The 27,028-nt window shown below is 38.5% G+C and overlaps 1 protein-coding gene across 1 annotated transcript in view; it reads right to left on the reverse strand.

Moving 5' to 3' along the window:
• Positions 1-27,028, reverse strand: part of FRAS1 (Fraser extracellular matrix complex subunit 1) — a 436,825-nt gene that overhangs the window by 126,862 nt on the left and 282,935 nt on the right. Inside the window, exons 23-29 of the mRNA XM_079152936.1 lie at positions 26,555-26,701; positions 23,669-23,809; positions 22,660-22,800; positions 20,997-21,137; positions 17,807-18,077; positions 14,329-14,413; positions 11,422-11,748 (exon numbers count right to left, since the gene is read on the reverse strand). Coding sequence (XP_079009062.1) covers positions 11,422-11,748; positions 14,329-14,413; positions 17,807-18,077; positions 20,997-21,137; positions 22,660-22,800; positions 23,669-23,809; positions 26,555-26,701 — 1,253 coding nt within the window. The remainder of the gene's footprint in view (positions 1-11,421; positions 11,749-14,328; positions 14,414-17,806; positions 18,078-20,996; positions 21,138-22,659; positions 22,801-23,668; positions 23,810-26,554; positions 26,702-27,028) is intronic.

The following is a 27,028-nucleotide window of genomic DNA, read 5'->3' on the forward strand; positions in this document are numbered from 1 at the left end:
TTATTTTAATTTTTCATAAACCAATAATTTACCTCATTCAGGAAGACTATGTCTCTCCATTTTTTTCTTCATTTGTCCATCTACCTGTCCTTTTGTCCTCACCATCCACTACATTTAAGAGAGCTATTCATTTAGTACCTATTATATACCAGCTCCTTTGCTACATAATTAAAATATACCATAATGTTTGAAAGCAAGATCTCAATTTCAGAAGGAGCAACACACAATTATCCAATAATTAGGATGCTTCACAGTGACGCTCTTCAAGAAGCTTGAGTCAATAGAAGAAGGAGGTCTCAGAAGGATTTTCCTAAGGAAGAATCATTTCATTTTGAATAACAAAAAAGTGGGCTTTCTAAGTAAAGAAGCAGTGAAACAGATTTTAGGCAGAGGGCCCAGTTTAAGCAACAGCAAAAATGTGAGATAACACACTGTGTTTGATAAATGTCCAACTGTTTGGTGCCAATAGAGCTTAGGAAGCCAGGGAAAGGGTGGATAAAAAGTAACAGTGTCTTCAGCAAGGCCAGTAAAAAGTAGAAGCTATGCTAAAAGTCTCAATTCATCTTATGGGTACTGGAAAGAAAACTGTTGGTGTCTTCAGGGAAGGAAATGGGATGATCATACTGATGGAATGATCAGTCTGTCTTTAGAAAGACAGCCTCCAAGGGCAATAGATGGAGGTGACTAGCATTGGGATGAATCTGGAGCTGTAGAAACCATTTAACACGTTCTTGCAATGGCTCAGGGGAGAGAAGATCAAGGCCTCTGAGAGGGTAATTGCAGTGGGAACGAATAGTTAGAAACAGATTCTAGAAACACTACAGAGTGAAATTGACAGGCCTGATGGCTGATTGAAAGTGAAGCCACAACAGCTGAGAGTAGCTGGCTGGAAGAAATCACCTATTTAGCACTCCTGAGAAAGCAACCACTTTAATTGCTAAAGCTAATGTCATTAAAAAGTGCTGCCATTCCTGATTTACAAGGTGTACGCCCTCTTCCCAAACCTCATAATTGACATTTTTCACAGAATGGGATTAGTGGGGCTGCCAATGTTCAGTTTTCAGTTTGTTTTTATACTTCAAGAATCAGTGAATCTGATATTTTAAAATAGGACATTTCAGAAAGAATGGTTTTCTAAATTATTGCTGTAATTTTCAAATATGCCAATAAACAACACAGCAAACAGCACACTCAGGAGAATACTCAGGAGAGAAGGCAACAGCTACTCTTTTGCAATCACTTGCTACTTGAGCATTTCACCTCTTAGAAGTCAGTCATGCTCATTTTTCACCACACATACCAGGAAACTGAGTCAAGTGGTGCTCAAGACAACAGTAACAAAGGCACTTTCTATCCTCATTGGGGTGCTCAGGGGCAAAATCCCAGAGAGTTTTCTCTTTCACAGTGGATCTAGCATGCTATTTATAAAAACATCAAAAGTATATTAGTAACTTTGCATATAATCTACCAGAATTCTGGGAGAAAAGGTTGTAACTCCAGGAGAGTTTAAAATGCCATGATACACTGAAGCACGGGTTTCATAATTGCTAGGAATATTCCTAATAGAAGCATCCTAGTCAACTTTAATTTTGTTGCAGAGATCAATTATAGGTCAATAACTACATTATTGGACTAAATAGGCAATGCGGGGTTTTGTTTTTGGTTTTGTTTCTTTAATATTCTAAGTGAGTAATTACTGGAATCTGAGCACACATTCCCAGATGGCTCTCTACTACATCTCTATCTTGTTTGTACTTTAGCAGTACAATTCCTTATTATTATTATTTTTTTTTGCGGTGCTGGGGATTGAACCCAGGGCCTTGTGCTTGCGAGGCAGGCACTCTACCAACTGAGCCATATCCCCAGCCCTCCTTATTATTCTTGTAATAAGGAATAGTAGCAATACAATTCCTATTATTTAGGAAATAGTACAACTCATAACTCGGTGCTTCATGAACTGCAGCACCTAGAAACTTAAGATACATAGAATCTTGTCCCTTACTCTAGATCTTCTGAATCAGACCTCTGGAATAGGAACCTGCATTTAAAAAATTGTCCAGGAGATGTGCAGTCACGCTCAAGTACAAGAACTATTTCCAGATTAGAGACAGCAATCTTTTAGAGTGGCTCACAGTGGGTCTTTCACAATATTTATACCTAAAATGAATAGTACATATGCTTCCAATTCTGAATTGTTGCTTTTGGTACTTAAGAAGAAATGAATGACACTAAGGACAAGAAATACAATTCTCGGATGTCAACGAGATGATAGAATAGGAGGTTCTACACTAAAGAAAGAAATTAAAGAAAACCTTAGAAGATGGAAAGATCTCCCATGTTCTTAGATAGGCAGAATTAATATTGTCAAAATGGCCATATGACCAAAAGTGCTATACAGATTCAATGCAATTCCAATTAAAATCCCAATGATGTACCTTACAGAAATAGAGTAAGCAATTATGAAATTCATCTGGAAGAATAAGAAACCCAGAATAGCTAAAGCCATCCTCAGTAGAAAGAGCGAAGCAGGGGGTTTTGCAATACCAGATCTTCAACTCTATTACAAAGCAATAGTAACAAAAACGGCATGGTATTGGTACCAAAATAGACAGGTAGATCAATAGTACAGAATAGAGGACATGAACACAAACCCAAATAAATACAATTTTCTCATACTACACAAAGGGGCCAAAAATATGCAATGGAGAAAAGATAGCCTCTTCAACAAATGGTGCTGGGAAAGCTGGAAAACCATATGCAACAGAATAAAATTAAACCCCTATCTCTCACCCTGCACAAAACTCAACTCAAAATGGATCAAGGACCTTGTAATCAGACCAGAGACCCTGCATCTTATAGAAGAAAAAGTAGGTCCAAACCTTCAACTTGTTGGCTTAGGATCAGACTTCGTTAACAGGACTCTCATAGCACAAGAAATAAAAGCTAGAATCAACAACTGGGATAGATTCAAACTAAAAAGCTTTCTCTCAGCAAAGGAAACTATCAGTAATGTGAAGAGAGAGCCTACAGAGTGGGAGAATATCTTTGCCACTCATACATCAGATAGAGCGCTAATTTCCAGAATCTATAAAGAACTCAAAAAACTCTACACCAAGAATACAAATAATTCAATCAACAAATTGGCTAAGGAAACGAACAGACACTTCACAGAAGAAGATGTACAAGCAATCAACAGATATATGAAAAAATGTTCAACATCTCTAGTAATAAGAGAAATGCAAATCAAAACTACCCTAAGATTTTATCTCACCCCAATTAGAATTGCGATTATCAAGAACACAAGCAACAATAGGTGTTGGCGAGGATGTGGGGAAAAAGGTACACTCATACATTGCTGGTGGGGTTGCAAATTAGTGCAGCCACTCTGGAAAGCAGTATGGAGATTCCTCAGAAAGCTTGGAATGGAACCACCATTTGACCCAGCTATCCCACTCCTCAGCCTATACCCAAAGGACTTAAAATCAGCATGCTACAGAGATACAGCCACATCAATGTTCATAGCTGCTCAATTCACCATAGCCAGATTGTGGAACCAACCTAGATGCCCTTCAGTTGATGAATGGATAAAGAAACTGTGGCATATATATACAATGGAATATTACTCCACCATGAAGAATGATAAAATTATGGCATTTGCAGGCAAATGGATGAAATTGGAGAATATCATGCTAAGTGAGATAAGCCAATCTCAAAAAACTAAAGGATGAATGATCTCGCTGATAAGCGGATGAGGACATATAATGGGGGGTAGGAGGGGTTAGCGTTAGGGTTAGGGTTAGGTTTAGGGTTAGGGATAAGGAGGGTAGTAAGAATGGAGGAAGGAAGGACTGTATAGAGGGAAAAGAGGGGTGGGCGGGGTGGGGGGAAGGGAAAAAAATAACAGAATGAATAAAAAAAAAAGAATAGGAGGTTCTAGCCCCCAAGAAACCCTAGTCCCCACAGAAACTGTATAAAGTGTTTTTGTAGTGCTGGGGATTAAACCTGTGGCCTTGTACAAGCTAAGCAAGCATTCAACCCCTAAACTACACACCCAGCCCTAGAAACACTAATTTTAACAACTACCCACAGATATCAATATCTCCATCAAAGCCCATGAGTCCAGCTAAAAGGTTCCAGTACCTTGGAACACTAAGGAGGATAAGAAAAAATGTCATTTAATCCATATCACCCTCTTCAAGATGACACAGCTCAGCGCCAAGAGAAAAGGGCAAAAAGCTTATTTAAAGAAATAATGATTAGACTGAAGGGAGTGAAAGGAGGGAAGGAGGTATGGGGGGAAGAAGGACAGTAGAATGAATCAGACATTATGACCCTATGTGCATATATGATTACATGACTGGTGTGATTCTGTATCATGTTCAACCAGAAGAATGAGAAGTTATACTCCATTTATGTATAATGTGTCAAAATGCATTTTACTATCATATATAACTATTTAGAACAAATTAAAAAACAAAATTAATCAAAAAATTATCTTACGTGAAGTCAGGTACAAAAAATCACAAATTGTATGATTCCACCTAAATGTAACATCCAGAGTGGGTAAAAACAGAAACAGAAAGACGATTGTTGTTTAGCAAGTGCTTGGGGGCAGCAGGCAGTGGAACTAGGAATAACCACTCCACAGATACAGGTTTCATTTTGGAGGGAGGGATGTGTTTTGGAATTAGCCCTAGGTAGTGGTTGCTATTTCACTTTAAAATAGTTCATTGCATGTCACGTGAATTCATTTCAGTAAATGAACAACAACAACAACAACAAAAAAGGAATAATGACAGAAGAATTTCCAAATCTGGAGAGGGAAATGAACATACAGATTATTGAAGCCCAAAGAACTCCAAACAGATTGAACATAAAGTCTTCGTCAAGACACATTCTCAAAAATCAATGACAGAAGAATTTTGAAAGCAGCAAGAGAAAAGTGGCTGTCATGTAACACTAGTAGTGGATTACTGAGCAGAAACCTTGCAGGTCAGGTGACTGGAATGATATAATCAAAGTATTTAAAGCTGCCAACCAAGAATAATTTACTGGCAAAACTGTCATTCAGAAATTAAGAAGTGATAAAGATTTTCCCAAACAAAAGCCAACAAAGTTTATCATGACTTGGCCTGTCTCACAAGAAATGCCAAAGTTCTTCAAGTTGAAATGAAAAGATGTTAATTAGCAACATGAAAACACATGAAAGTAGAAAACATTGCTAGAGGAAAGTACGGACAGCCTTCTATATCCATGGGTTCTACATCTATGGATTCACCCAGCTACAGACAAAATATATCTAGAAAAAAGTCATGTGTGTAGTGAACGTGTAGAGACTTTTCTAGTCATTATTCCTACGTACAGTATAACCACTATTTACATAGTATTTATAGTCATGGTATTATGACTCTAGTATAAAAGCTAAAAGAAAAACGTATTAAAAATAATGATAGCTATAAAATTTATTAATGGATTTATGACATACAGTGATACAAATTATAATACCAATGACAAAATGGAGAAGGACAGGGAGAAGTAAAAGTGGAGAGTTTTGTATATGATTGAAGAGAAATCATTATCAGTTTATAATGGACTATCGTAGCTATGTTTTATGTAAGCCTCATGGTAATCATAAAAAGTCTGCAATAGATGTACAAAAGAGAAAAAAGAATCAATGCACACCACTACAAAAAAAAAAAAAAAAAAAGGTCATCAAATCACAAAGGAAAACAGAATATTATTTAGCCTCAAAGAAGGAAATCCTGCATTTATAACAACATGGATGGACTTGGAGGACATTTAGTTAAGTGAAATAAACCAGACACAGAAAGAAAAAAACTGTCTGATCTCACATATATGTGGAATTTAAAACAGTCAAACTTACAGAAGCAGAGAGCAGAATGGCAGTTGATGGAAGCTGTCAGATGGGAAATAGGGAGATGATAGTCAAAAGGAATAAAGTTGCAGGTCTACAAGATAAATAAATTCTGAAATCTATACAGCACAATGCCTACAGCTAACAATACTGTATGGTAGACTTTAAAACTGCTAAGAGGAGACACCTTATGTAAAATGTTCTTACCATAAAGATAAGTAATAACATGAAAGGGGTCAGGAGGAAACTTTGGTAGGTGATGGTTTTATGGGTGTGTACCTATCTCCAAACTCATTGAGTTGTGTCTATTAGATATGTAGAGGTTTTTACTTGTCAATCACACTCAATAAAGTGGTTTTTTATTTTATTTCTTTTTTTTTCTTTTTTTTTATTGTAAACAAATGGGATACATGTTGTTTCTCTGTTTGTACATGGCGTAAAGGCATACCATTTGTGTAATCATAAATTTACATAGAGTAATGTTTTTTGATTCATTCTGTTATTTTTTCCCTTCCCCCCTGGTTTTTTATTTTAAACAAGAAGTTTAAATCTTTCCACTCATCATGATGATATTTTTTGTTGTTGTTGTTTTCTCTTGGGAGAGAGTAAGGGAATATTTGAGAACAGCTACAAATTCTTTTCTATATGTAGTGTCCAAAAAGCCAAATCTTAACCTGATTTTCCCAATGGTTAGGAAATTTTGGAATTTCTTTGTCTCATTGTAGGTTTTTTTCCCCTTGCACATTGGTTCATATATCCTTGTCAGCTCAAGAAATTAGCTATATTAATAGTTGAATAATCTCCTGCCCAATGAGGTTTGATATATCCTCTAGAGTACATTAGCAGGCGATGAAATTTCAACAAGTAAAATTGAGGGCATGATTAAAACAGTGCTTTATATTAAATAGTTCTTCTAATTCATTTCATAGAACAATAGGCAAACAAATGTTGGTAATAAAGTTTAGCCATTACATATTTATTATATAATGAGTAAAAATATTAATGTTGCAAATCAGAAGTAATAGCATAAGTCTCCATCCTTTGAAGGAAAAATCTCACATACAAAAGTTAAAAGATTGGGTCATCAATGATGTAATTTTTGCTCAAATAATAGTGTACTCCAACCCCAGGTCAAAATATTGAAGACAAAGTTTTAAAAACTTCACTATTTAGAAAATGACGATAGTTGGGTACAACAGTGACCCTATCATTTTACTTATTCTGTAAATATATAGTTTAATTTGTAAGATTTCATTTATACCATGGATTTTAAGATTTAATCTAGTAGGACTTTTGTGGACCTTCGGGAAGGAGCATGTGGCGTGGCAGATATGAGGTAGAATTCATCAGCAGGAAGAAAGAGGGCAGGCTAACTAGAAAGTCTCTGTGATTGTTAAGGTGGGCATGAATCTTGGAGGCTTGCTACTTCGGGGCAGGAATACTGGACCTTTGCTTCCTGTAGATTTTATTTATATCAACAAAACCTTTTCCGAGTGTGCACTTTTTGAGACACTGAATTAAACAGGCTAAGCAAGCCCCGTCAAAAGGTGAAACCCTGACATGTGGCAAGGATTTATTTATTTGTGAAGTAGGCTCTTATTCATACAAATAAACATTTTTTACCATTGTAATTCTTACAAATGTCATTATTATCAAACTAACTGTATCCCTGCAAGATCACCAATGAAAGGTAGGCATTGGTGAAACTGAGGGGAGAAAGAACGGTGCTTGGTAGCTGCCCGTGGGCATTACCATAGCCAGAAAGGGCCCACAACGATGGAATTCTCTATCAAGTGTGGAGTATGACAGTTGGGGACTTTTTTCTGCCCAACGGCAGAAAATAAGCACTCAAACAATAAACAAAGTCAGAAAGATCATTGGATTCATTGTCAAAATGGAAAAAGGCATGATTTCCACAAGCACCTTAATTAATGGGAAAGTGGATAATTCCTTGAAAGCCCAGCAGGAGAAAGAAGTCCACCACTGAGCATGACTTCCCCAAGACCATTTTAGCCCTTTTTGGATGTTGAATTGCTTTAGAATCATTTTCCTAGCAGACTTGGGGTTGGACCCCAATTAATGAAAGCCTTTTCAGCAGGACATTCTTTATTACTTTTCTTTTTCTTCTTTTTGCCTCCTTCCTCTAACGGAACATGTTTCAACATCAATCCTGGTTCCATTTCCTCAGCAGCATAGGATAAGTCTGGAGGTGGCAGTCAAGTTTATTCACTGCCAGGCCAAGTGTGGGGGAAGTGGTATAAAACTTGAAAAACAAGGGTGAATGGACAGTTCCTCTACTCAGTCCCAGATAAGCCACCCCAGAGACAGCAGAGGGTCATCTAACACAGAAACTTACAGCAAGACAGGGACATTGGCACCTGTTCCACTCGGGCCCTTGAATCTGTCACTCATCTACCCAGCCAACAAAAATGCACCGAGCCCCTATAATATGCTGGGTTCAAGAGACTAAAACTGACATAGTCCCTCCTCTCACAAAGCTTCTTTTCCAATTCCTTCCCATCAGAAGGAAGAGAGAAGCAGGCTAAGTTTCTGTTGAGTAATATTAGGATTAATATGTACATCCATTCACTAAACTGAAAACCTTTGGCCATTCCATTTAAGCTGCCAGCTAGACATCAGCCAATAACTGGCCCCTCTCCAAATTTAACATACAAGTAGCCTCAGGCTAAGAACTCTCATGCCCATCTTCCAAAATGGCTATTAGAATGAAACCAATCATGTCTGCACAGCTATCAGATACTGTGACAGCTGAGGCCATTTTTCCTTCTTGTGCCCAGTAGACTTGTGATAATACATAGCTTCACTTGTAATGAGCTGTTTTGAGTCCAGAGAGCAGTCCAGGAGGCGTGGGGACCAGCATGCTTGGACAGGACATGAAGAAAATGACTAAATAATTGTCTTCATTTTATCCATTTAGGGAACAAAAACACATATGACCCAAACATGGGAAAACATAGGCCAGAAAGAAAAAAAAAAAACATTGACAGTTAAACACAGGAGGCAGACACACTTGAAATGAAATCATAGCCCCAGCACTAAACACCATTATAAAAATGAATGTTGTAAAACTTCTTTACCCTTTAGTTTCCTCTTTTGGAAAATTAAAGATAATTGTAGGGCTGGGGATATAGCTCAGTTGGTAGAGTGCTTGCCTTGCAAGCACAAGGCCCTGGGTTCAATCCCCAGCACTGCCAAAAAAAAAAAAAAAAAAAAATATGATTGTACAAATATCACAGAATGATTCTGGAGATCAAAAGGAACAATTCACATCAAGCTTTAGTGTCCAATAAATGTTAAAAACAAAATAAAAAGATAAAAAATCCTTCCACTCATGGTAGAATTTCCTCTGGAAGAAATAAGGTCAAAATAGTTGCTATTTTAACTATCTTCACCAAGATAGCTTAGCATCAGGAGAAGTGGAAGAAGCAAAAGTATTCTGAGTTCTTTTAGGGAAATATAGTGTATATTGGTGTAATATCAAATCACAGTCAAGTTCATTAGTACATCCTGATGCATGTGAAGGCTCTGGCTACTGGTTTCACTGTTCCTGTTCCTGTTTAAGAGTCACCTCATGGATCAGTAACCACCGCACTAAATGAGATGGTGAGATGGGAAGGGGGAAGGGGAGGACCAACATACACTTACTTTTAGGAATCACAAGCCAACACACTAAAAACACATGACTTGCGAGTTATAAAGACTGCAAGGATTCCCAACCTCTGTGCCTTGTATCTCATTTAAGGATGAACATTCTATTTTTATTAGTTTTGTTAGTCAAAGCAGCTGAAATCCTAGAAATGTCCTTCAGCTGTGAGTCTTTCCACACAAAATGATTGTGCAGTACAATGGACTGGATGATCTCCAAACATGGAGACCAGAACCATGACAGGAAAGGTGGCCATTAAGGGTTGCACTGAAATTCAGGACTACCTTTGGAAGGAAACCAAGAAGGAAGAAAAGAAAACTTTCTGCATCTGTCTAGACTTCATCTCTTCATAACTAAACCTCATCTCCCAGGGCGGTTGCAGGAGGGTGATAATTAGGATTAGCTACAAGGTGGCCATCTGCCAACTCCAGCTCATGATCAGCCTTCACCTTCTCCCGTCTCTCTTGCTCACAACCATCACTGTTTTCAGCAGCAGAAAATAATGAGACAAGAGCCCAAGAAATTAGTTAGCAGGGCCATATTAGATCCAGTTGCTTCCCTTCAGGAGGCTCAATCACAAATTTAGAGTGACCACTGGTGAGAAAGTGACAAGTGATTTTAAACTATCCTCAGCAAATCAATCTCTCTAGCTAATCATTAATGACAACTCTGTAGGTAGAGATATTTGGAATGAAAAGTTTTTAAAAAATGTGTTTTCCAAACTACTGCAATGGAAATGAATCATTTGTGATGCTACTGAGAAAAGGGCTTCCAGGGAAAAATCACTAAGTTTTGGGAAAAAAAAAAAAAAATGGGGAGGGCACTGGGGATTGAACCCAGGTTTGTTTTTGGTTTTTTCTTTTCTTCTTCTTTTTTTTTTTTTTAACCACTGAGTTACATTCTTGGCCTTTTTTTTTTTTTTTTTTTTTTTTTTTAAATTTTGAGACAGGTTTTCACTAAGTTGCTGTGCATCTCACTAAACTGTTGAGACTGACCTCCAACTTGTGATCCTCCTGCCTCAGCCTCCTGAGCTGCTGGGATTATAGGTATGTACCACCTCATCCAGATTTGAAAATGTTTTTTCAGTAGGACTATTTACTTTAGCATAGGTTAGCTCAGTGTTTCCTAAAAAGTGATAACCATCTCATTTGTAATATCCAAAAGTGTAGTACACTGATAAAATTTTTAGAATGGTATGTTTTAATATTTCAGAAAAAAGTATAAAATAGATATTAAGTCCATGATTGCATAACTATTATCTGTTAGAATGAGGTCACACACACACACACACACACACACACACAAACCAAGTTATTTCTAAGAAAAGTAATAAGTAAATATTAAGCAAATAAAAGCACCAGCACTCATGGAAATAGGAAGAAAATAAGGTGACACATGAGTCACTCAGAATGATAAACACGCTTCTAGCCCCTAGGCCAAAGACCCTATGATTACCAAAAGAGAGGGTTCCTTTATCCCACTTCAGTTGGGCTAACAGGCTAACAGGGTGGCTGAACTTTCCCCTTTAATTCATTAAGATCACCTGACAAAGAGTTTCTCATTTCATGAGCTGTTTTAGAAGGGCAGACAAAAACAGAGATGCCTTGATTCTCAGGCAGGAAAAAAAAAAGGATCAGTGAATAATAACATAGTTTTACAGCAGTAGGTCAACAAAAATGGTTGCGAAGCATCCCACTTTATTAGAGGATAAGTATGCTCCTAACAAAATACATTACTGCCAAAATATATTATTTATATAATAGGTGCTTAATGAGCACCCATGTAATAGGTTGTGCTTGAACTCATATCCTAACTTTATAAGCATTACAAAAGAATATCAGCAAACTCTACATATTTAGGTGCAAGGAATGACACCCACCTTGGGCACAGTCTTCACATGAAACAGTATATTTTGGAAGGAGTGTCCGTCATTGGCCTGCAAGACTGCAACATCAGATGTACTCTCTGAGCCATCGTGAACGTAGAGGAGAAGGCCCCTGGAGAGCTCATCCAGCCGGAAATGATAGATAGGAGCCTTGGGGGACTGAAGCATTTGGAGCAATTGGCCATGAAGTGGAGGATCAAGCACTTCGACGACCACATCCTGTGGATTGTCATCATCCCTAATGTCAAGTAGCTGGGTGGTGATGGTTCCCCGCTCTCCTCTGCTAATGTGGAGAACCTCATTTCTCAGCACATAAGGGGCCTGTGGAGTTGAAGGGAAGGGGGAAAGAACAGTTATTAAATAGAGAAAGAGAGGTGAATCCAGTGGATCAGTGTGGCAAGTGACTGATATTTCTATGCTTTTTAAGGTGCTCTGGCAAAGTGCTAACCCCGTTCTATGGTGGAAGCATTTGCCAGAGGTGCAGTTTGTCATGGGAAGCACATTGGTTGAGGTCACTTCACACCTCTGGGCTCTGGAGGTTTCTCAAGTGGCTTTAAGACCATGGGTTTGACAAGAAGCAATCAAAAAGAGCTACTAGCTTCTAAATTTCTAATTTATCTGCTCTTTTGATTTGCACTTTATCCCCTCCATTGTAAGTGAGATCAGAACAGTGTCAGGAAACCCAGTCGGTTGTCTGCATTCAACAAAGACTAACCGGAGCTACAGAATTTTTGAACTTGCCTTTGGGAGTTAAGTACTTCACTCTAGGCCACAATGAATATGCTGACTCAGAATGAGGTATTTCGTGTTCTGAATTCATGCTATTTCTGGTCCCTCCCAACAATTTTTTCAAGATCTCCCATTCAAATATTGACAGAGTTCCATCCAAACTCAGCTTAGAAAGCCTGACAAGATCATGATCTGGATGAGTAAGGCAACCACCTGGTTAATTCTTACAACACTGCTAACAGAGCAAACTTGAATATGTTTTCCTTGGGATTGTTAGATTCCCCCCACCAACTCAAGTAAGCAGATAAAAATGTTCTTTTATGAAGAAAAAAGTTAATGAATCACAACAGAAAAAACACACACGTACACACAACTAGGCTAGAAGCCAAAGAAAACATTTTCTTAGTTTTTTTTATACCATTTGAAGTTGAACCATTTAAGACTTTTCTCAAGACTATGTCTTCTTTATTCCAAATGTTTTTTTAAAAAAACTATCAAGCACCTCCCTGACCTCCTGGAAATTAAAATTCCTATTAAAGTAATGTCTAACTAATGCATCATTATGATAATCACATAGTGGAAAATTAGATGGTAGCTACTCTTCAAAATTCCTGAGAATTTAAAGCTGTGCATCTATACATAGGAATGAATGGCCCCATATATTCTGAAAGATGAAAGGTCAAAGGTGATGTCAAAGTCCATAAATGGAAAAGGCCAAATTCACTTACATGGGAAAATTTCAGGGAGGCTCAAGATTATATTGAAATAGCTCAAAATTTAAAGGAACAACAATAAGTTAAAATCTCTCTTTAAAATTCCACTTTAAAGAAGTTAAAATGGTAAGAGTTTATCATATAATACATAAATAAAATGTGCCCTCATTATCTACTCACTTGATTATAGAGAACAAAACTCAAGAAACTGGGAATTTATCATCTCAAATTAGAAAGTTACCTGCCAATACCTACCCTAAGTCTTTCATTGAAGTACCTCGATTAGCCCAAATGAAGAGGTCAAAGCAAAATGTTTAAGTATTATGGAACACCTAAGCCAGTACATCCTAAGACTGAATTTCACCCTTTGGCCCATATTTACAGAGATCAGGTGTATTAGCTTTAATTAAAATAAAATTTACACACTTAAGTTAGGATTAATTTCTAATCACTCCTAAACTTCGAGTTATCCCTGATGTGATAATATCATTAAGAAGAGCTGAGCTGGGTGATTAACACCATGTGGCAGTCCCTTCTTCAAGTCTGTTGTCCTTCATGGTTTTTGGGTTTTTTTTCCCTCATTTTGGATTTGAGATAAAATTACCAGTTAGAAATAATCATCTAGAGTCCTTCCTGGAACCACTAAGGTCTGGATATTTAGGTGGTCTTAGTTCCCCAACATAATGTCCCACTCTCTTGCTATTAACGATGTATGGAGACACACACACACACACACACACACACACACACACACACACACACACACACAAAGGATCTTCCTGTTGTTTTATTAGCACATTTCAGCTGTTCAATCCCTCAAGCCCAGTTCTCAGAGCTTCTACCGCTGTGTGTATTCTGGACACATAAGTACAACCTGACACAGTGAGTGATAAGAGATGAATGTGAAGGGCCATTACACTGTGTCTTGTAGCTTCTACTGATGATTCTATACCCTTCAGAGAGAAATATTTAGATAAAGCAAACTTATTTACCTAAGAATAAGGAAAGTCCTAAATGGCAACAGATTTATTCTGCAGAACTAGTGTCAGATTTGGTAAAGTAAAGTAAGTCACCATAACATAACAGTTTAGACCACAGACTCTGAAGCCAGGTCTGCTGGGCACAAATCCTGACTACTAGCTATATCATCACAGACACGTTACTTAGCCTCCTTGTGCCTCAGTTTCCTCATCTATAAACTGGGGATAATAGTATTTCATAAGGTTAATATATGGATCAAATGATAACTTATATGAAACACTGAGAACTATACTTGCATTAGTAATTGCTATTGTTGATGTTATTAACAAAAGTACTAAAAATTACTCGAGGCATTTCATGATACAACTAAGATTAATTTACCTCAATCATGTTTTGTGCTAAAATTGCAAGAAGCCTTAATTTGTTCTTGAGAATTAGTAGGCATGTGAAATTGTTAACTGGTTGGCATTTTTATTACCTGTGTTGAAAACGCTTGTATGTTGATCAGCTGTGGTTCAGAGAAGAACTGCTGGTCACTAATTTTCAAGGAAAAGTAACCTTTCCTAAAAAAGTCCCCCAAAAAGGAATGAGAAAATACAATCATTAAATTATTCTGTAGAAAGATAAGGCTTAAAAATGTTTTCAGGTATGTGTATATAAAAATTTGGATCAAACCACTACAGTAATGTAATATCTGAACTATAAACAGAAATTGCCAAAGATGAACATAGTAAAATACTTCGTGTTCTTAGATCTTGTTATAACATAATAAAACTATTTTGTTCCCTATTTTTCTAAACTAAATATACAAACAGCTGAAAAATTAGTTGTCAGGCCAAGACAGGTTAGTGACACAATATTACATATTATGGAATGGAAAGGAACCTTCTATAATCTCTGACCAGTTTCCAGTGATTCCTTCTTTCAACAAACCTTCCTTCCAGCCCCTTCCCAATTCACAGGAGTGGATACCCAGTAACAATGCTTGCAGTATCTGTCTCCCTGTCACTCCAACATTCATTGTGGATAAGACTAGGGAAGAAGGGCTGGTTCTTCCATGGAAATTTGGACCTGGCCCAAGTCAGTCTCACCATTTGACGATGGGGTAAGCAGAGCCTATCATATGAATGAGAATGTGCAACAAGTCTGCCTGTGGGAGACAGGTCAACGAAGCCTATGAGCAAAGAGAAACGGGGATGAGAAAAGAGTTGAGTCTTGCTTCCCATTTCCAGTTCTAGCTTTTGGACTTGCCCTGGAGCAACACTGCTCTTCAAGCCTTTGAGATCTGAGACAGCTCTGCGAAGTTATAAGAAGCCTCACTCTTTTGCTTAACCTAGTTCAAGTTGATTTTCGTTACTTGCAACCAAATAGTATCAATTAACAATAAAAGAAGGATCACTCTGCTGTGGGTTGAATCCCTTTTAAAGAGTTTTTTGTTCCAGCAGCTTCAGAGACTGTGGGAAGGACAGGGATGAGCTGCCCACCTTCAAAGCTGATCCAAGTACAGAACTCAGCAAAGGCTGGTGAGATGTGTGGCTAATGAATCATGGGAGCTTTTGAATTCTGGTGTACTGCATGGATCATTATTTCAAAGGTTCTTTAACAGGTATTCTTGGAGCTAACTATTTATACTTGAAAGAATGTGGCTGGATCTCAAAAGCATTGTAGCAAATGCCAGAAACAAAAGACCACATACTTCTGATTGCATCACGTGGTATTTTAGAAAGGGCAGAACGATAGGGCTAAAACCAGATCAGTGGTTGCCAGGGGCTAGAAGAAAGGGAATAACTACAAAAAAGATATTTTGGGGTGGGGTGTGATGGAACTGTTTTATGTCTTGACCGTGACTGTGGTAACAAGACCATACAGATTTGTTAATACTCATAGAACAGCACGCTTTAAAATAGGGAATTTTATTGAATGCAAATTATAGCCCAATAAACCTGACTTTTTAAAAAATGTATTCCTATCTTCCCTCCTATTCCACTCACCCCTTCATTTTCTGCCCCATCTAAATCCTGCCTCTCTTTACTCCCACCTCCAAGTTTTGAGGATGCAACTGACAGAAACAACAGAATGAAAGAAGAAAGGCACTGAGGCCCTCCGAACAGCGTTCTGCATCTCGTACCACCAGTTTATCACAGTCGCTCTGACTACATTTACAGGTTGTCTCTTACTCCACAGCAGCATCCCAACTCCGGGGGCTGGGGGAATCCAATCCCAAAGAATTTTCATCAAAGACTCATGGTCAGTATTTTCATGAAAAAGAACAAAAACAACTTTTGCAGCAAGCTGCCCCTTCTGTTTCCGTGTCAATCTTTATTTTTCACAAGTTTCTACCAACCTCATTTTATTATCCTCTGTTATGTCTTTGGTTTGAATTTTTAAGTAAAGAAAATTCAGTATTAAAATAGGTACCTAGAAAAAAAGACCCGTGGGAATTCCCTAAACTGTTATTCTTTGTCCTATTTAGGGGTGTAAAGCTTAAGATTCTGCGGGTAATGTGAGGTGAAAGATGTTAACTTGACAAGAGGGTTAACATTGGTTGTCTATGGAGCTTTATGCTGTTCACAAGGGATTCCACTGGGAAGCTCTGTGTGTCTGTATCTGTGAGCATGAGAGAGAAAGAGAAAGAGATGTAGATACTTAAGAACTATACTCGTAGCAAAAATGAATGCAGAAATGGAGTAGGAATTTGATGAGTGACTCTATGGCTTGAAACACTCCATCTCTGTAGCACAACTTTCTTCTCTATGCGGTGATCTTAGCCCCTTGAGGATGAAAGCATGCCTATTGTACCTAGAATGTTGGGTAGGCAGAAATATTGTGGCTAGAGACATGGGTTGTGGGCTCAGAGAGTATCGGGCTAGAGTATCAGTTCTGCACTCACAGGTTGTGAGGTCTTAGGCAAGATTTCCCATACTCTCGGGCCTCAGTTTCCTTATCTGTAGACTGAGAACATATATAATCCATGTAAATATGCAAAATATATATAATTCAGGTAAAATGTTTAATATAATGCCTGACTCAAAGTTAGCACTCAGTAAATGTTGTTCTTATTCCTAGAATATGACCTTCTGAAGTCATTGGCACCATCAGCTCTGAAAGTACCATCTATTTTTCTCCCTCTTTGCCTGAACCTCAAAATAAATAAATAAGAAAAATAATAAAAGAAAATCCTCAAGTTTAGTGTTGACAGTGAAAATATTCACTGTGTTCTTATCACTGTTCCATGGGCTTCAAATCATTGTTTACACAAATAGTCTATGGTGAATTATCTGCACTAATGAAGCAGAGCAGGGTGAAGGAGAAACCAAGAGGCTAATCTTTGGGATGCATTCTCTGATTTCTTTTTAGTAGATTTACTCTGCTAATTATGGGACTATATTTGCTTGGGTTAGTGTTAACATTCAATTGAATTCCTGAAGCATATGTCAGCTGGGTGGGAAGATAGCCAGACGTGTGAAGAAGCATCAGGAGAAAACTGGATGGGGCTTAGAAATTAGCCACAATTAATCTTATAATGTGGATAATAAAAAGTTAACTATGACTCTAAGTTTCCTCCAACTCCAAAATTGTAGGGACCACATCCCACCTGAAAAGCATGTGCTCCATTCTTTATCTGCCTCCTATTCCCTGTTCATTATCCTCATGTGGAGGAAGCAGCTCTAGCATCTGGCTATATAACCAGTTTTGTTTCTACTGGGTCAAAAAAGTGGATAATTATACTCAGAATTTTCCTGTCACATCAGAGAATTACCCATAATTATGTGATAAAATGAAAATGTCTCAAACAGAAGTACACTCTCTGAACAATTACAGGGAAATGATGACAGGCAGCTGAACACATTTGAGGAGTATCGATCTTCCCCAGATGAGAGGGGATAGCTATTAAGAGAGGAGGGGTGGGGGCCAGAGCAATGATGGAAAAGAGGTGGGAGGAAAACAGCACTCACCTGAGCTTTTCTTTGCTGTGTATAAAACGCACTTTCTTCTCATTCACATCTTTCCAGCTAAAATGGCTGGCCTTGTCCAGCTGAGACTCTTTTCCATTTCTTGAGAGCACCAGCTGACCATTGGTGGGAGTGCTCACGACATGGAACAGGAGGTCTTCCACTCTACCATCCTGGTGTTGGATGTTCAGGAGGGAAAAATCCAGTGGCCTCACTGAACCAATTGCAAGGGTTAAGGAGCCATTCACATGGAGGCTGGGAGTGTGCATCTCGCCTAGAAAACATGCAGATCCAAAGCTCAGGCTTGTCACGTTCTCTAAGTAGGTCATATTTATTTAAAGAAATGGGCTTGTCATGTTAATTCAGATGTGTACAGAGGAGACGAGGCTATTATAGAACATAAGCATCTTCCTAACTCAGTGATTGTTCCCCTAGATGCACATGAGAATAACACAGGACTTCAATGGAAGAGTTAAACCATAAAATTGTTAGAAGACAAGCTGGGTGCAGTGACATGCACATGTAATCTCAGCTACTCAGCTACAAGGGAGGCTGAGGCGAGAAGACCATGAGCTGGCAACACAGTGATAACCTGTCTCAGGGAAATGAAAAAAAAAAAAAAAAAAAAAAAAAAAAAAAAAAAAAAAAACTGTGAGAAGACAACAATGGAGTAGAATTTGTGATTTTGAATTAAGCAATGCTTTCTTAGGGCACAAAAAGCACAAGTGACAAAAGAAAAAAATAGGTAAGTTGGACATCACCAAATTAAAAACTTTTGTGCTTCACCAAAGGGGAGAACATGTTTGCCAATCATACATCTGAAAAAGAACTTGTACCCAGAATCTATAAAGGACTCCTATAATTCAACAATAGAAGAAAAATAAACCAATTCTAAAAAAGGGTAAAAATTTCAGTAGGCATTTCCCCAAAGAAGATACATAAAAGGCCAACAAGCACACGAACAGTGCACAACCTTCATCATCAGGGAAAATATAAATCTAAACCACAACTAAGTAGCGCTTCACTTCCACTAGGAGAGATGATAAAAAGTGCAGGTGAGGATGTGGAGAAATAGGAACCCTTGTGCATTGCTACTGGAAGTATAAAATGGTTCAGTCATTTGGAAATAGAGTTGCACAGCTTCTCAATTAAGTAGTTACCATGTGACCCAGGAATCCCACTCTTAGGTTTACACCCAGGAGAAAAGAAAATGTATGCCCACACAAAGACTTGTACATCAATGTCAATAGCAGCATTATTCATAATAGCCAAAAAGAGAAAATAATGCAAATATATATTCCTCAATGAATAGATAAACAAGGGCTTGGGATGCGGGGATGTGGCTCAGTTGTAGAGTGCTTGTCTAAAGGAATGAAGCCCCAGGTTTGATCCCTAGTGCTGGGAAAAAAGTGACTAGATAAACAAAATGTGGTATATTCATATAATTTCATATTATTCATCCATAAGAAGGAACAGAAATGATGTACTCATACATGATACAATGTGGATGAACCTTAAAAATGTTATGCTAAGTAAAAGAAGCCACATAAAAGAGGAAACATTGTGCAATTCATTTATGTCTAGAACAGGCAAATGCATAGAGACCAGAATCCAGATTAGTGGTTGTTAGGGTCTGGAGTAACAGAAAAATAGAGACTGCTAATGGTTATGTGGTTTCTTTCATGATGATAAAAATGTTCTGGAATTAGATTTTGGTGATAGTTACACAATTTTGTGAACATACTCAAAACCACAGGGTTATATAATTCAAAGTTTGAATTTTATGTCTGGAATTATATCTCTAATAATAATAAAGAATCGTACAGGGATCTTTTAGAAAAATACTGACACTTGAGTTCTATTGCCAGATATTCTGACTCACATGTTCTGTGGGATAAACATCATTCATTTCACGAACTCCCCAGCTTATCCTAATGGACTGGCAGATTTGAGAACCATGGTCTTACCCGGATACACCTATCACATCAGATCCACTGAGGGCAAGAAAAGAGACAGGTGTATCATACCATTCTCTAGAGAGTACCAGTTAATCTACAGTGAAGTAGGATTATTGGTGGCTCACATTCAGAATTCATGTGAAATGTATATACTTTGCTTTAAAATTTTGCAATCTCTATACATATGAAACATTTGACAGATAAATGAGGATTTCCTCCCATGATGTAGAATCCTCTCTCCTGCAAAGTGTTTTGCAAAGGTCTTTAATGGGTAGTGTTCCCTTCTACAGCTAGGTCAGACTGTGCAGTTCAGAAATGCCAGGTTCATGGGGACAATTTCTACCATAAGATCATTCTAATGAAAGTGAAATTCATTTCCACAGGTTGACTTGTATTATGTCCCAAGAGTAGTAAGCTGACTTTCAAGTATGTGGGGTTTTTGGAAAGATCCTAACAAAACAAGTCAAAGATATTTTTTTTCTTTGGCAAAGTTTTAATATCTTTAGAGTCTAGAAATATACAGACAGAATGTGTGATTGTGGATATTACAAAATGCCTCATGCTTTTAGTAAACAATACTCAAAAGCTAAGGAACACTTCCAAGGTTTATCCACCTATAAAACTTTTGGGGTTCAAAATTAGGACTGAATTTAAATTTGCTTCTATTGTTTAAGGCAGGGAATCCAACTTAAGGTGAGGTATGTAGGGAGAAATAAGCTCCATCCCTTTAACCTGTTACCTTATTCATAACAGAAACAGAAACAAATCTATCCATTTTCAACAGGTAAACCTCTTGGAGCAATCTCCTCATCCTGTTCACTGTTTATTTATAGTTTATCTCCACTGTGTGCACAAAAGATGCACCATTGAATCTTGGCATAATTCGCTCTACAAGTTTATATGAATATAAGTAAGCGCATTACGTGTATAAACATGTATGTGAGTTTCTATAACATGGCTGCGGTTCAGGAGCACAGCTAAATTTATGCCAAATTTCTTATCTTATAGTTATGCCTTAGCAACTATAGCACAGATCACGTCTTTTTTTCCTTCCAAAGATCATAGAAGTTGGAGTTTCCTAATTTTACATGTTGTATAAACAGTACCTTATTCCTTACTAGCATCAGTCCCCGCCTCCCCACCACAGTGAGAATGGTGAATCAATGATATCAGTAAACCCAGACTGCACAGAAAAATTACTGGTACATTCACCAGACCACTAGAAGAGCTCTTACCAGAACATGTTTCATTAGAGGAGCGGGCAGAGAAGCCAGGAATGCAGCTGGAAACACAGAGGCCACTCTTCAGAAAGAACCCATGGTCACAGAGGTGACACCGATCCCTGTGGCTACACTGCAAGCACCCCTGAGGGCAGGCTATCAAAGAGAGACACAATAATGAGACACAACCAAGGCACAGACACCCAACTAGACTATTAGGGAAATAAAGGGATTGTAACTGCAAGAGTCAGAGCACAAGCAACAAATGACCCCCCTCCACTCTCACTGCCAACTGTGACACAAGAGCATCTTAACAGTCTCCTGTAGAGTTTCATGGGGGCTGATACACTCAGAAGGAAACTGAACAGAGAGACACATCCCCACTTCACACAATGCCAACTAGAAAGACTGTTCATGGATGGACGGTTTAAAAAGTTAATCATGTAGACTTGTAAGAAAGGACATTTGCAGTGATTAAGAACATAGGCTGTCTTTGGGGACCATTCCTTCTCTATCACTTATCAGCTGTGACCTTGGACAAGTTCCTTCAACAATGCTGCAATTTTTTTTTTTGCTTTAATAAAGAGAATAATAATATCACCTAATGCAAGTAATAGTTATAGGACGACAGGTTATATGTGAAGTGACTGGAATAGTGCCAAACAAAAGAAAGGGCCTGACTGTCCTGCTGCCACTGCTCACTGTTAGTATTATTATTATGATTGTTAATAGTAGTAGTAGTAGTCACAGTAGTAGTAGTATTTTAAATGCATGAGGAAAGTCAACTATTTAAAGAACCACAGGATGATTTCTTTGGGACAAGCTGATAATCTTCTATGGATTGAGTGATTACTGACTAATTTTTTGGCTTCTTTGCTGAGATTTTGTTATAGAATGGTTTATACAGTATAAAGATTGGAATCAGAAAACATGGGTTTAATATCTGATTGTATGTTGCCTTAACACTTTTTAGTCTCTTTTTGTTCCCTTGTAAAACAAGATTCATAGCATCTGTCATATTTTATCAAGTTGTGAATATTAAATGAGATGGGGCAGATAAAGAAAATTTGGTGAAACACAAAATGCTGTGCCTGGTTAGTGGCATTATTATTAAAATCAGATATTTTTTCAAGTGGGGTGCATGGTACAAAGGTTTGGTAGAAATGAGGAGAATGAACAGGAAATTTTCTTGGATGATCCAGTGGACAAGGAGATTAAGACTTTGGGTTTAACTTTGATAATAAAAGCTCCAGCATGTGTCACTAAATTATTCCCCAGAATCCTATTCTTCAAGGATATAATGCCAATATCAGGGTTACGGGTGATTTAGTCTACACACTGAAAATTCTATGTCCATATCAATATGGCTGATCTACTCTTAATGGATACCTCACTGCAGTTCAATATAAACTTTACATTCCATAAAAAATTGGCTTCGTTTCCATAAAGACCTTGAGGGACAATATTGATTTGTGCAAGAGAATTATTGGGCTGCACTCCTACATCCTATTTAACCAGCATTTGGCAGATGTGCATGGGAAGCCATCAATTACTTAGGCCAAGCTCCCTGGATTTTCATTCTGCCTCTAATTCAGATGCTCCTGGTTACCTGAGAACCAGCACACATGACTTGCTGCTCTTACTTCTTACCAGAGAACTCAGCTTAGACTCAAGTTACCTGAGCATTTGTGCTTTACATGGTCTGCAAAGTACCCCTTCCCACAATCCTGGACACACTGGGCTTTGAAGAGAAGAAATGGCCCTTCACAGCGGGTACACTCATGGGGACCTTGGCACTGGAGACAGTGACTGTCACAGCCTGAAAGACAAAAGTCAAGTCAACAGGAAAGTGTATAGCTTTGCAAGAGGATCTGGGCCCTTATGTCAAGGCAACACTAGGTATCAAGCAGCAACACCATCTCATATTGCTGGCAAAGTACCCCATGAGGAGTCAAGGAGCCAGGGTTCTTCTTGAGATCACCATACTTACCAGTCAGGAAAAGTTGCTTCACCTCAATGAGTCTTAGTGCTCTCCCCTTAAAATGGGAGTAAAATATTGTCCCACGTATCTTACGAGGCAAAGATCAAATTAAATGACAGATAGATAAACTCTAAAGTGATTGATGGATATTATTGATTATTGTTAGTATTAACTAGTCCTTGGCTTTCAGTGCTGTGTTACTTAAGTGTTGGTCTTTCCTGATTCATCCAGGCAATTATCGATATCTCAGAAATGTTCTCTGTATACTTCTGGAAGGAATTTCAGGCTCTGAGGATCTTGTGGTGTAAAATTGAGTCTGAAGAAGGTGCTGGGCAGAGAGAGTTGATGGGGAGGTATATGGCATACAGAGAGATCCGAGGGAGACAGATGGCAGAACAACATGGTCTTTCCATGTGCTCAAATGCCCAGGGATGCAGATCTTCCCATGTGGAGAAGAGAATTTCAAAATCTTTAAAGAAATCCAAAAGTAATGGCCTACCATATAACCCTAAGATTCCCAGACTGGCAACAAATTTAGCACGTCACATAAGAGCATGGGAGAAGGAAAGGGAAATTTTCATAACAAAGATAACTTTTAGGAAGAAATCAAAATGAGGTAAAAAGCCAGAAGGGCTACTTATCACAGGTTTTTCAGAAATCAGACCAAAACTTCGATGATCACGGAGTAGGGCCTCCAGACACTCACTCTTGCAGAGGCCCATGTCCCGGTAGAAAGACGGCGAGCACTGCTCCACACAGGCGCCGTCCTGGAGAACGTAGCCATCCATGCACTGCAGGCAATCTGTTCTCAGAGGACCACTGCATGCATTGCAACTCCAGTCACACTCTAGAGAGAAAGTCTGCATTAGATCAGCTTCCTTTCCGTCCACCCCCAAGTCCCACAAACTAATTTATGCGGATGCTGTCTGCAGTTGCAAGAGGTAAGTGAGGACAACATGAGAGATGTCAGATAAAGCAGCTGTAACAAGGCCTCTGCTTGCGGTAGCCCTGTGCTTCTCTGAGGTTTAGTGTTCCTCAATTATGTTAGACACAAGCATGTACAAGGAGCACTCCATGCTCTATGCAAAGTCTGCTTGTCAGCTGGGCTGCCAGGGAGCCAGGTCTATCTGGACTTGTTCCATTGGTCTCAAATTTGTTTATCCCTGGGCCATGCCAACTCATCACACAAAGTCTGCCAAAGGGAGTGGCCAAAGTGCTACAAACCTAATCTAGACTTACTCCAAATGCTCAGTGCTCCTTAGGTAAAGAGATATCAGAGACCCCACTCAGAATGTATGTAATGCTGCCACTGATGTCAGTCATGTGACTTTTTCTCTCTCAAAAATCAAGTATTGACCAACACAACAGAAAGAACCAATGATGTTAGACCTAAATGAAGATAAAGGAAGTGTCCAGAAAGAAATGTCTTAGTGTCCAGAAAGAAATAGCTTACTGGAACAAGACCTCGTTTGGGGCAGTAGAATTGACTTATTCACATGTTCATTAGTTCAACAAGCACCTATGGGATGCATATCACTGCATGAGGAGAATATAACAGTGGGAAGTGTAGACCCTGCCTTCAAGGAGCTTGTGTCCTGGTGGGGCCAACCTTGGATGATCCAGGGGATTGTTAGGAAAATAGATGATCATGCTCAACATCAGACACACTGATGTGGTCTCAGGGTTTGGGGCACAGGAAAATATGTTGCTGCTGCTATTGTTTTTGTTATAACAATTATTATAGTTGTTGCTATTCTTTTAAATGACCTTGAAATTCTGACACAATTAGAAAACTCACGTTTGACAGCCAGAGTTCTCACTGGTAAGGAAGCCAGATCTTCGTGTGTGGAAGACAGAATGGGGAAGGGAGTTTAAATACCTGGGTTTTGAAATAAGTCACTATTCAAGATGTGGCTTTGCTACTTTTAATCTGCACAATCCTATATACCGCCCTTAGACTTGTTGAACCTTAGTAAAACAGACAAATACAGTGCCCACTGCATAAAGCTATCATGAAGATTAAGTGAATTTTAATGAAGGTAAAGAATTTAGCTGGGGTGTAACTCGGTGGTGGAGTGGGTGCTTAGTATGCATGAGCCCTGGGTTCAATCCCCAGCACAATCAATCAATCAATAAATAACTTAATACAGTGCCTGGCATATAGTAACAGCTCAGTGAGTGTTTGCTGTTAAAATATTTTTCTTAAGAGAACACATCTCTACTCAGGATTGCCTTAATCCCACCTTCCCACCCTTCTAAGAAGCTAGGCAAACCTCTCATTAGTCACCTTTTCTCTATCTTGATGCAATATTTCTGAATCCCAAAGAAGCAGGTAAATGTGCAAGACAATACACATGCTACCAAGAAGATTTATAAAATCAATCTCACTCATTTATTTAGCTCAATGGGTCCTGAGGGAAAAAAAACTAAAACAGAGACTTGAAACTGCTAATATAGTTATGAAATCATTTACAACAGGGAGGCTTTGTGATAATCTTATTTTTCACCACATACTGACAGCCCCTGGTTAGAGGGAAGAAAAAAAGGAAAGCTTCTGTGGTCTTGAGCCCAGCAGACCACCTAAGTTGACAACCAAGTAGAATTTCTTGGACTGGAAAGTGTGCAATTTTGCAGAGCCTCAAAGCATACCAAGTTTACTTGACAGATGTTTGACCTCCATATCTGAGCTCTAGTTTCTCTGCCAGAGCCAGAGGGATAGAGGGAAACACAGAAAGAGGCTGGAATGAAGAGGAGAAATGGAACAGAATCAAGTAAAATCTGCTCTTAACTCTATTTTCCCCCTTACTAAACACTGCCATTCAAAAACCACAAGAGCCATGAGTTCCAACTACTGGAGAACAAGAAAAACTTGGCATTTGACATGGTCACCTTAAAAATTCCTCAAGGACAATGACTGTGTCTTCACTCATTTGAGTGTGTTAAGTGAAAGTGGACAAATCAGTTACAACTCCTGATCTCATTAAGCTTAGAGTCTAGTGATCTGGAACTGTTAAAAAAAAAATGCTACAAGGTCTGGAATGATGGAATATGGAATGGTGGGGACTATGGTGAACTGAGGGGACGATGCTCCATCCACTCCATCCGGTGGGGATGAGAGCAACACAGTCAATCTGTTATTGCACTGTGGCAAAGCAAATCCAGTATTGCCAGATCTTCTTATTTTTTTCCAAAAGAAACTGAAGAGCTCAATTTTTTTTTTTTTTTTTTATGTGAAGTCCTCTGGTTTGTAAGAGCAAATAACCAAAGATTTTTAAATATTAGAAAATTAGGTGGGCCAAACAAAACATGTCTATGGGCCAAATACAACCTAAGTATTTTTAGTTTGTCACCTATGGTCTAGTTACCAATATGTGAAACACTGTCTAGCTCATAGTAGGTGCTAAAAAATTTGCTTAAAAAACACATCAATGAGTGAGTAGATGAATTCATACATACATTAATTCTTGCAAGTATCAGAGAAAGTAAAAATGATTGATGGAGGCATTTTCCCAATATGGAGCACAGGGCATTTATAGTAAAGGAGGTATCACAGACTAAAAGAATCCTCAACACCATTCAGGAAGAGCTTTACCTCTGCATGTCTTGGTGGAGATGTCAAGATAGTACTGTGGGGCACAGCTCTCATACTGGCAGTCCCCAAAGAGCAGGACCTTGCTTGGATCTCGGCAGGAGGTACAGCTGGCCTGTGAATCACAGCTCCGGCAATGTATGTCGCATGCTGAGCAGATAGGAAAAGAAAATGACCGATGATTACAATTGCAAATACGGACGCATTGATCAAACCTAGACACAGGCTGCACAGGAACAAAGCCCTGCCCCAAACCGTTCTTTAATTATGGCTCAGAACCCTCCACAGTGATCAATAGACTCAGAAAATATCAGTTTTATTTTCCAAAATAAAGAAGGTTCTCTCTCCTTGAGTTATAAACAGACACAGAAAATATTAGTTTTATTTTCCGAAATAAAGAAGGTTCTTTCTCCTTGAGTTATAAACTCCAGGATGGAAATCCCACATCCAAATTGTCCTGTGATTCAGCAACAAAAT

The sequence above is a fragment of the Sciurus vulgaris genome (assembly GCF_902686455.1).
Source record: "Sciurus vulgaris genome assembly, chromosome: 9".
In the NCBI taxonomy this organism is placed as follows: Eukaryota; Metazoa; Chordata; class Mammalia; order Rodentia; family Sciuridae; genus Sciurus; species Sciurus vulgaris.